This window comes from Crocuta crocuta, unplaced genomic scaffold (assembly GCF_008692635.1).
Source record: "Crocuta crocuta isolate KB4526 unplaced genomic scaffold, BGI_CrCroc_1.0 scaffold186, whole genome shotgun sequence".
In the NCBI taxonomy this organism is placed as follows: domain Eukaryota; kingdom Metazoa; phylum Chordata; class Mammalia; order Carnivora; family Hyaenidae; genus Crocuta; species Crocuta crocuta.
In genome coordinates, this window is record NW_027551569.1 from 7943737 (window position 1) to 7954678 (window position 10942).

Consider the following 10942-nt stretch of genomic DNA (forward strand, 5'->3'; position numbering starts at 1 on the left):
GAGCCACTCGAAGAGGCGCGCCGCCCGCCGCCGGCTGCTGGGGATGCGGTTCAGCTCAGCTAGGACGCGTTGCAGCGGCGAGTCCCAGGCCAACTCCCCGCCCGCGCTATCCACCTGCGGCCCCGACAGCGTCGCGGGGGTCACAGACGGCGGTGCGGCTAAGTGCTGGGCAGGGCACAGCAGGGCCGAGGTTTCCACCACGCGGGCCGGCGCGGCAGGCACCTCCACCAGGCGCGCGGGCGGCGCGGAAGCCGGCACTAGGCGCGCGGNAGGCCCCAGGTGGCCGTACGGCTCTCGCCGGGCCGCATCCGAGATGGTCGCTGCCCCACCAGCCAGCGGGTCTCCAGGATCGTCGACTGTCGACTCCACCCTCGAGTCCTCCGAGTCCTCGCTTGGCAGTGTCTGGGCCCTCAGTGCGGCCATGCGGGACGCTACGCTTCTCCTCAGCTGCCTTCGGATCTTCCTGGGCCTCAAGGGCAGGGCCAGGACCGACCCGCTATGTGGCTGCGGCTGGCGCCGGCGTCTCAACCGCCCGCGCCTCAACAGCCCGGCGCTAGCCCGGAGCGCGTCCATGGTGTGAGCCCCTTCGGAGCCCGGCCGGGGCTGGCTGGAAAAGGGATCTCGCGGGGAGCCGCTGCGGGGCATTCTGGGAAGGGGGCGCGGCCTCCAGCCGCCACCGGGTTGGCCACGCCTGCCATTCTTCCACCCGGCACCTCCTTCTCGCCTGGGTAGTTTCTCTCACCAGAATAGCGGTGTCCCTACCAGATTAGCAATGATTCCACGTTTGCAGGGCAATTTAAAAACTGAACTGCTGGGGACTCTTTAATCTCTGTATATTGGAGTGTTTCTCAGGAAGCCTTTATTCCCGAATAGAGTGTTTCCCCGCAACTTTGCACGGGAAATCGCTAAATCCTCATTTTCAAGGAAATGTACTCCGCAAAGATGGAGATTCCTCAAGCAGAGTTCAAACGGGGTGGGGGTGTGGTGCACCGGGTCTTCTTTCTGAGCAGATGACATCATTGATTGACGCCTTAACTTCCCTCCTTCCTTTGGCAAATACAAAATATCAGTAACAGTGGAGGAGCCTGGCTGGCTCAGTTGGTAGAGCATATGACTTGATCTCAGGGTTATGAGTTCAAGTCCCTCCTTGACCTCACCTCAAAGAGAGAGGAAAAAAAAGCAAAGATAGACAAAATCCCAGTCATAGCCCTCTGTATGATATAAGAAAGAAATTAAAAAAGAAAGTTATGAGCTTTTATACTTGGATTCTTGATATCTGCCTTTTTCACCCCATCTGGAATTTTGTTTCATTAGCTACCACTTCTCCAGAGTCTTGGATCACATGTTCTCTGAATCTTAAATCGACTTAACAGGCACTGTGCAGTGAGTGTGGTAGGCCTGAGGGTGCAATTGTTGAGAACGGTCATAGTCACTATTCCATGTAACTAACTACTGTTGCTTTGTGCATAAAGATTATGTGTCTTCATTTGAATCCTTTAAGATAAATTTCCAGGAATTGAATTGCTGGGCCAAAGGGCAAGATAGTTTTTGTTATTGTTAGTAGATTTTACCAAAACTCCCTTCAAAAGCGTTTACCAAATTGCCCTTCTAAAGAGTTTACAGTGTTGTAAGCAATTAGGAGTATATTAGACTACATGGCCTTCAGGGTCTTTTCACTGGTTCTATTTGATCCTCAGTCCCCTGGACTCCAAACACTTGCCAAAGCTTTTAGATTTTACCCTGCCCATGCGTCATATCCACCTTTTAAATTTTCTGTCTGTAATATGGTCTATTACAGTGGCCCTTAATGGGGGTGATTTTGCCTCAACTGAGGTGGGGTAGAATGTTATAATATGTAGTGGATAGAGGCCAGAGATGCTGCTAAACATCTACAGTGCAAAGAACACCGCCCTCTCCCCCTGATAATTATCTGACCCAAAAGTCAATAGTGCTGAGACCAAGAAATCCTGGTCTATTACAAGTAGCCTCCCAACTGATCTCTAACTTTGATCTCTCCCTATGTTAATTTATAACACAGGTAGCTACAACATTAATTTTCTCAGGTTGTATGCCTAGACTTGCCATTACCCCACTCAAAACCCATCTGGTATTCCATCAACCAATCTAAGCTCCTTAGCTAGGTACTGAAGTCATGTAATGCTGTACAGTGTTATCATACACAACTCCCCTAAACTCTCCTTCTGTAAGTTAAACTATTTACTGTTCCTTGCCTGTGTTCTCCATACCTGTATTCATGCTGTTTCCCCTAAACGCTGTCCTCCAAACATCTTTTGCAAAAACCCTTATTAAAGCCCATTTCATATACCGTCTCCTCCCCAAAGGTTCTCCCATCTCTCTAGGAGAACTTTGACCCTTTCACATGAACTTAGCACCTTGTACCTTTTATTGGTATATAATGTACTTGTCATATTCCTTTCTAAATTTCCTAAACAGTAAACTCAAGGATGGTGAGATTTCAAGGAAAGGTCTTCCTTATGCTTTTTTCTTTTGCTTTTAGCAAACTGCCTTTCACACAGGAGGTACACAGGAAATGTTTGTGGGAAGTAGACCAATCAGAATTCCTTGTCACTCATCAGTATCTGTGGCATTATTAGCTCAATCAGGTTATTCTCTCAGGTCTCAGGAATCTCATCTGTAAACTGGGAATAATAATTGAACTTACTTCTTCATTGACTTGTAAAGATAAATAATGCATATAAGGCACTTAGCACAGAGTCTGCTACAGAACTAAACACTTAAAAAATGATGGTTAAAATAATAATGTATTATTATGGAGCAAAGCCGTATAACATGGCTTATGTGCTCTTGGCCTGGTTTGGAGGAACTTGGAGTAGGGTGAGACAGGAAGTCCTAAAACTGGACAAAGTGACAGCTGAGATGGGGAGATTAAGATTATTTTTGCATATGTTCTGTGGAAGTGTAAGTAAATCAACAGGGACCATATCAGACAAGGCCATTGTGGGAGGAACCACTCTGCAGTTACTAGACCAAGGGTCCAAGTGTGAGCTGAGGTGGGGGGCAGGGGGGCAGGATTAGCTGAAACCAAATTATATCCTCCCAAGTCCTGTGTCTAGTTTAGGGCTGCAGTGTACAGAAAAAGGGACAGCAGGAAGGGCATCCCTCTTATTTGACACACAAGCTGTGTGTGCTGGCAAAGCCAGATATCAGATCCCTGGGGAAATGTTGAAGAAGGCAGCTTTAGTTTGTCACTGGGAGCTTTCATTGCCTTTTCAAAGGGAGTGGTTTTCAATAGACTAGGGATACATCCTGCAGTGAACTAGGGGAATGAGCTGTGCTTCTGGGCTCACAAAGCTTGGGAAGAAATTCAGCTAGTGGAGAGCTGTAAATTTATCTTTTCCACATCCTGTACAAACATCTCCTCCTCCCAGTCTTTCCTGTGACCTCATCCTTTTCTTTTTCAACATTTTGTGATTTCCCAAAGAATGTTGTTGCTATCTGTCTTCTAGTTTCCCTTGTGACTGAGAGACATCTTTTCGAGCCTGACTTATTTTAAATTTCATTGCTTTTCCTATGGTGCTACTTAGTTCTCACTATAAAAGCAGATATTAATAACTGTCTTCAGAAATACAATTGAACGACATGCAATAATGTTCTTAATGTATCATTGGGTGGGAACAGAAGCAGACACAGTAAGTATCGCAATAGGTTCCCACGTAGGGGGAAATTTATGTATGTGTGATGTGTATGTGTATACCTACCTATCCATACATGCATCCATACTGTTAAAAAGCAAAAATTGAGTGAATTTGTAGATCTAGTTGGCTTTATTCAACAAATTTATGAATTAGGAAGGATCCCACCCAGCAAATAGAAAGGAGCTCCAAGTTGTACAAAATGGCAGGCTTTTTATAGGCAAAAAGATAGTGGGACAAAGAAGTTAAAAGAATAGATTATTTCAGGGGTGCCTGGGAGGCTCAGTCAAGTAGGCGTCCAACTTCGGCTCAGGTCATGATCTCATGGTTTGTGGGTTCGAACTCTGCATCAGGCTCTGTGCTGGCAGCTAGCTCAGAGCCTGGAGCCTGCCTCGGATTCTGTGTCTCCCTCTCTCTCTGATCCTCCCCTGCTCACACTGTCTCTCTCTCTCTCTCTCAGAAATAAATAAAACGTTAAAAAAAAAAAAAGATTATTTCAGTGGAGGTTACCTTCGCATAGGGGAAGGCAAAGGGTCTTATGCAGATTACCCTAATGGTACAGATCTGGAAATTCCAGACTGGTTTAAAATTCCACTGTTGGGAGAGGTTGGAAGTGCAATTAGGTTTAGGTGTTGAGCCTTGGTGGGGTTTAGCGAAAGTGACTTCACTGGGGCCTGTTGTTTCTTTCAAAGAAAACATAATAGTAAAGAAAGTTTTGGAGTCTTTGCACCACAGTATTTAACAGTGATTATCTTTGGGGGCACCTGAGTAGCTCAGTCAGTTGAGTGTCCAACTTTAGCTCAGGTTATGATCTCACGGTCCATGAGTTTGAGTCCCACATCAGGCTCTGTGCTGACAGCTCAGAGCCTGGAGCCTGCTTTGGATTCTGTGTCTCCCTCTCTTTCTTTTTTTTTTTTTTCTTTTTTTAATTTTTTAAATGTTTTCTTTATTTCTGAGAGAGACAGCATGAGCAGGGGAGGGTCAGAGAGAGAGTGAGACACAGAATCGGAAACAGGCTCCAGGCTCTGAGCTGGCTGTCAGCACAGAGCCCAAGGCGGGGCGAACTGTGAGATCATGACCTGAACCGAAGTTGGCCACTTAACCGACTGAGCCGCCCAGGCGCCCCTGTGTCTCCCTCTCTTTCTGCCCCTCCCCCGATCATTCTCTGTCTCTGTCTCTCTCAAAAAAGTTATTTTAAAAAACTGATTATCTTTGTATGGTGGGATTCAGGTGATTTTTATCTTCTTCTTCTTTGGTTGTTTGTATGTTCTGGGTTTTCTACATAAAACATATATTGTTACTGAATCCCAAGTTCAGCTGCCAGTCACTCAAAAGGCTGATACTCAAGAGACAATAGACAAGTTTTGACTGGAAAGGAATATGAGCTTTATTCAGGAGTCTAGTATCTAGGGAGAAGGAAGACTCTTGCCCAAAGGAGAACTCCCAGGTTTCTGCCTGGCCCAAGGTTGTTGTTTTTTCCACGCATGAGAGAGAGAGAGAGAGAACCAGCAGATGCCCCCTGTAGACTCAATGATGCCAGCCTCAGAGTTATCTTGGTACTCCAAGGTTGTACAAGAAGTTCCGGTTCCTTGGTACCCAAGGGTTGTGCAAGAGTACTCTGTTCATTTTGCAAAGAAGGACAAGGTCTACATATGTGCAGAGAGGTCAGTAAAGTATTTGTGTGGCTTTAAAAATGAAAAACATGTTGCTAAGAGATATCTGAGCTAATCAGAAAGCTAAGGGGGCTTCAAACAGACTTGCTGGCTTCTGTGGTCTGGGAACGTTGTGGTCCTCTCTTCCACAAGACCAGTGACCTGCAAATCTCAAAGAAAGCAAATTGGTTCTGTTACAGATGAAGGGCCTTAAGTCAGCAAGCAAGGAGTGTATTAACTTGAAGCTAGTTAACCCTTATGCTCAGCTAGAGTGCTGTTACAATATCATTGTGCAATTAAAAATACAGTGTTTTTTAAGCAACAAACTTTACTTTTCTAAACTCGTCTCATTTTTTGTGATCTCCAATCATTGTCTTGCTCTTCTGGGTTTTTTTTAATCAATAGCATTCTCTTTTATAAAAGAGAGAGGCCCCTGGGTGGCTCAGTTGGTCACGAGTCCAATTCTTGATTTTTGCTCAGGTCATGATCTCCAAGTTCATGAGTTGAAGCCCCTTTTTGGGCTCTGCACGGACAGTGCAGAGCCTGCTTGGGATCCTCTCTGTCCCTCTCTCTCTGCCTCTCCCCCTACTCTCTCTGTGTGTGTTTGTATGTGTCTCTTTCTCAAAAATAAATAAATTTAAAAAATAAAAAAATGAAAGGAACTTGACATTCAGATTATAGAAGTTAATGATTGCTTATCAGGGAAGTTGCTATAGAAAACAAGGTAAATTAGGGCACCTGGGTAGCTCAGTCGGTTTAGTGGCTGACTCTTGATTTTGATTCAGGTCATGATCTCACCGTTTATGAGTTTGGGCCCCACATCAGGCTCTGTGCTGATGGCATGGAGCCTGCTTGGGATTCTGTCTCCTGTACCCTCTCCCTCTCTCTCTCTCTCTGCCTCTTCTCCACTCGAGTATTTGCTCTCTCTCTCTCTCTCTCTCTCAAACTAAATAAACAACAATAAATAAAATTCAAATACACTGGGAGGATGTATTAGTTAGGGCTGTCATGGCAAAGTACTACAGACTTGATGGTTTAAACAAAAGAAATTTATTTTCTCATAGTTCTGGAGACTGGAAGTCAGAGGTTAATGTATTGGCAGAGCTGATTTCCATGACCTTGCTCCTTGTCTTGTGAAAGGCACCTAGTGTTGTAAAGGACACCAGTCATATTAGATTAGGGTCAACTTTAATGACCTCCTTTTAATTTAATTACCCCTTTAAAGACTATCTCCAAATATCATAGCCTGAGGTACTGGAGGTTCAGACTTTAACATATGGATTTTGTTGAGAGGGGCATACAATTCAGACCATAATGATATAAGTTGTCTGGGGTTGAGGACCCAGAGGGGGTCCTGCAGGATCAGCCAAGAGGATCCTTGGCTTCAAGCCTGATAGAAATCAAACTCAAACCAGCAGGAAGTGAGATCAGAGTATATTGAAGACATAGATAGAGTGCTGATGCAGACAGAGCATCTGGGAGACTCCAAAAGGAATGAAGAATGAGTCTTGACTTTGCTCCTGGTCTGGGGTTTTGGGATGATGGTCCAGTGTACGTGTCCTCTCAGGCATCCAAGAACTGGTCAAAACAAGGACGGGTGCTCAGGTGTCCTCCATAAGTCACTTATGTCCCTGGAGCCAGGAGTCTGGGTGTCAGGAGTCAGTGGTCTTGGAAAACCTACATGACAACCCCACCCGGTCACTCCTTACATATTATCTATTGTGCTGCAAGACTCCCAAGAACTCATTAACTCCTTGACCTTTATAAGGAGGGCATACATTATTTGTACCATAAGCCCTGATGCAGAATGGGAGTACAGGTCCTAGCAAGATAGAAGCAGAAAAAGAAGTAAAAAAACAGCTTTTTGGGGGCACCTGGGTGGCTCAGTCAGTTAAGTATCTGACTTCAGCTGAAGTCATGGTCTCATGATTTGTGAGTTCATGCCCCAAAATTGGGCTCTGTGCTGATAGCTCAGAGCCTGGAGCCTGATTAGATTCTGTGTCCCCCTCGCTCTCTGCCCCTCTCCCATTTGGGCTCTTACTCTCTTTCTCTCATTCTCTCTCTCTCCCAAAAACAAATAAACATCAACATAATTTTTTATTTTTTTTAATTTTTAAAAAAATTTTCCTTTTTTAAAATTATTTTTTTAATGTTTTTTTAAAAAATTTATTTCTGAAAGAGAGAGATAGAGTGAGCAGGGGAGGGTCAGAGAGAGAGGGAGACACAGAATCTGAAACAGGCTCCAGGCTCTGAGTTGGCTGTCCGCACAGAGCCCAATGCAGGGCTTGAACCCACGAACTGTGAGATCATGCCCTGAGCCGAAGTCAGATGCTTAACTGACTGAACCACCCAGGCAACCCTAGCTTCTGACTCTTGATTTTGCCTCAGGTCATAATCTCACAGTTGTGGGATCAAGCACCACATTGGGCTCTACACTGGATGTGGAGCCTACTTGGGATTCATTCTCTCCCTTTGTCCCTCCCCTGCTTACACTCTCTTGCTCTCTCACTTTCTCAAAAATAAAATCTTAAAGATAATTTTTTTAATAACATAAAAACTTAAAAAATTATTTAGGGGCATTCACTTTTGAATGCCCCCTCTTCTGTAAAGAGAGCTTTCATGCTATTCATACTTTCTGATCTTATACTCTAATAAACTTTTGCCTGTTGCTCATTTTAAAAAAGTCTTTTTTTAAAAAGCTTATTTGAGGGGAGAGAGGGGCAGAGTGAGGGAGAGACAGAATCCCAGGCAGGCTCTGAGCCACCAGCACAGAGCCCAATTCGAGGTTTAAACTCACAAACTGTGGATCATGACTTGAGCTGAGATCAAGACTGATCCACCCACGCGTCCCCCAACTTAAAAAATCTTAAAAAAAAAAAAGTTTTCATTTTAAGTTTAACTAGATGCAAAGGGTCTAATTTTTAACATTACATATTCCAGCATTTACATGTTGATATACTTTTTTGTCTGTTCTTAAAGTTTATTTGTTCATTTTGAGAGAGAGAGAGACTGAGTAGGGAAGGGGCAGAGAGAGAGAGGGAGAGAGAGAATTCCAAGCAGGCTTCCCACTGACAGGTCACAGCACTGACACAGGGCTTGATCTCACAAACCATGAGATCATGACCTGACCTGAAATAGAGAGTCAAACTCTTAACCAATGGAGCCACCCAGGTGCCCCTGTTTATTCATTTTAAAATTCCTTATTATTTTTTATTCTTTAAGTAAGCTCTAGGCCTTAAAGCTTGAACGCATCACCCCAACATCAAGAGTTGAATGTTCCACCAAACTGGGCCAGCCAGGTGCCCCTTCATTTGTGTGTGTGTGTGTGTGTGTGTGTGTGTGTGTGTGTGTTTTCAGATTCGACATATGAATGAAATCATATGGCATTTGTGTTTCTCAATCTGACTTATTTCACTTAGCATAGTAGCCTTCAGGTCCTGTCATGTTGTTGAAAAATGGCATGATACCATCCTTTTAATGGCTGTAATATTCACATGTCTGTGTTTCTCACATCTTCCTTATCCATTTGTCTATCGATGTACACTTAGGCTGCTTCCATATCTTGGCTATTGTAAATAATGTTGCAATACACATGAGGATGCATCTATCTTTTCAAATTAGTGTTTTGTTTTCTTTAGGTAAATACCCAGTAGTGGAATTATTGGATCATGTGGTATTTATATTTTCAACTTTTTGAGGATACTCCATACTATTTCCTACAGTGGCTATATCAGTTTATATTCCTACCAACAGTGCATGAGGGTTTTTTTTTTTCTCCACCAAAGATCTTTCTTTATTATTCCATGGACTAATACAGAAAATTGATATTAGACTATTTAGATTTCTGAGGATGCTTTAGCCTAGGTACAGGCTCAACACTGACCATCACTATATTGGTTTCTGGGTTGAAATAGAACAGTACTGTGTCCCCAGGGACAATTTACCTTGAGTGAACACACCTCTTCGGCACGCCTCAGGAGCGGGTCTCTATTCATGGCTACAAGAGTGACCCATTGCTGCTGCTGCTGTTTCTGCATGATAGTAAAGACAGAAAATGCAGGCTAACCCCAAATGTCACCACACAGATACCCAAGTCTTCTTGGGCAGGAAATTCAGGCATGTTCACCACGTTAGGCTTCTGACTGGGGACAAGGGAAGACAGATCTTGAATTCATAGTATCTGTTTTCTTATTCATTATAGTAGTTAATAGAGCTATTCTGATAAACCGTGGCTGAAGAGGCTTCCTCTTTGGGTCTACCTTTTACATGAGACCATATGTTTGGCATACGCACTCATGTGTTAATAACATTTCTCTGCAGGCTGTGAGGCCCCGCACACCAAATCCCTGGTCACAGAGTCCAGTCCTGGGCCTAAACACAAGAAGCAGAGGTCAACCATCACCTGTGAAAGATCTACGCACTGCCCGGGAAAGAAGGATTACGATGGGACCATTTAGATCTGACCCAACCTAGATCTCTAGCTGGGTAAATACTCAGAAATTTTTTCCAGGGTCCTTTCCCTGGAAGGAAAGGTGATCATTTCTAGGATGTTCCCTTCTCTTGTTCCAAGGCAGACAGCAGTGGACCTCGTCACATTATGGTTCTTTAACTGATGTTGTATAGTCTCCTTGTCGTTATATATATATAGAGAGAGAGAGAAAAAAATCTATTTAACAGCAGTCCTGGTTTTTTAACGTGCACCATTTACACAAAAAAATTGACATCACATAGATGATTGAGCATATTTTCCCATACCACAGACAGGTTACATACTAATTATAGGTCAGAGCTCCAAATTTTACTAGAGTAGAAATATTGAAAGACCCATCATCTCTCACAAGCCATATAAAGAGCCCTCTGAAACCCAAACTAGAATACCATTTGCCTAGGAAAGAGGTGGCTTACATGATTTTTTTTTTTTTAATCTCAAGTCTAGTCTTGTTCTAGAGCAGGTTCCTTACAAGAGTGTTACAAGAAAATCAGGGTGGCTGGCTGGCTCAGTCAGAAGAGCATATGACTCTAGATCTCAGGGTCGAGAGTCGAGCCCCACGTTGGACATAGAGATTACTTTATAAAATAAATTAAAATTTAAACAACAACAACAGAAGAGTGTTATAAGAAAACCAAGCTGGCATGATCATTTTCCCCTCGCACCACATGGGTGGGCATGAACACTTTTAGATCCCTTGGAAACATTGCTGCGGTTTCACAAAGCTGATGAACAATTCTCGTGAACCTCAGCGTACCTTATGGCTTTAAGGCTTTAGGCATGATGAAAGAGTTGCAAACCGTGTATGTATCATTAGATGGGATTCTGTAAGAGCACACTGACGCAGGCAGGCCAGGTCAAGGACCCAGAGGGAGTCCTGCAGGACCAACCAAGAGGGTCTGTGGCTTCATGCAGGATAGAAATCAAACTTGAAGTGAGATCAGAGTTTATTGAAAATATAGAGAGTAGACACAGATGGAGCATTAGGGAGACTCAAGAATGGAAAAGGAGTGTGGGTCTCATCTTTGCTTGGGGGTCTGGAGTTTTTATAGAGGACTGTGGTCTGGTGTATGTGTCCTCTCACGCATCCAGGAACCACTCAAAGCAAGGATGAGTGCTGAGGTGTC

General features: G+C 44.0%; 2 protein-coding genes across 5 annotated transcripts in view; one reads left to right on the top strand and one right to left on the bottom strand.

Moving 5' to 3' along the window:
* The window catches only part of RIOX1 (ribosomal oxygenase 1), a 2791-nt gene extending 2166 nt beyond the window's left edge, over positions 1-625 (bottom strand). The window contains exon 1 of the mRNA XM_077750850.1: positions 1-625. This exon is cut by the window's left edge and continues 1650 nt beyond it. Coding sequence (XP_077606976.1) covers positions 1-573 — 573 coding nt within the window. The 5' untranslated portion in view covers positions 574-625.
* Positions 1-9995, top strand: part of HEATR4 (HEAT repeat containing 4) — a 45397-nt gene extending 35402 nt beyond the window's left edge. For all 4 annotated transcript variants that reach the window (XM_077750849.1, XM_077750846.1, XM_077750848.1 and 1 more), the window contains one exon: positions 9647-9995. In XM_077750849.1, the coding sequence (XP_077606975.1) occupies positions 9647-9799 (153 nt within the window). In that variant the 3' untranslated portion in view covers positions 9800-9995. The remainder of the gene's footprint in view (positions 1-9646) is intronic.
* The last annotated feature ends 947 nt before the right edge of the window (positions 9996-10942 follow it).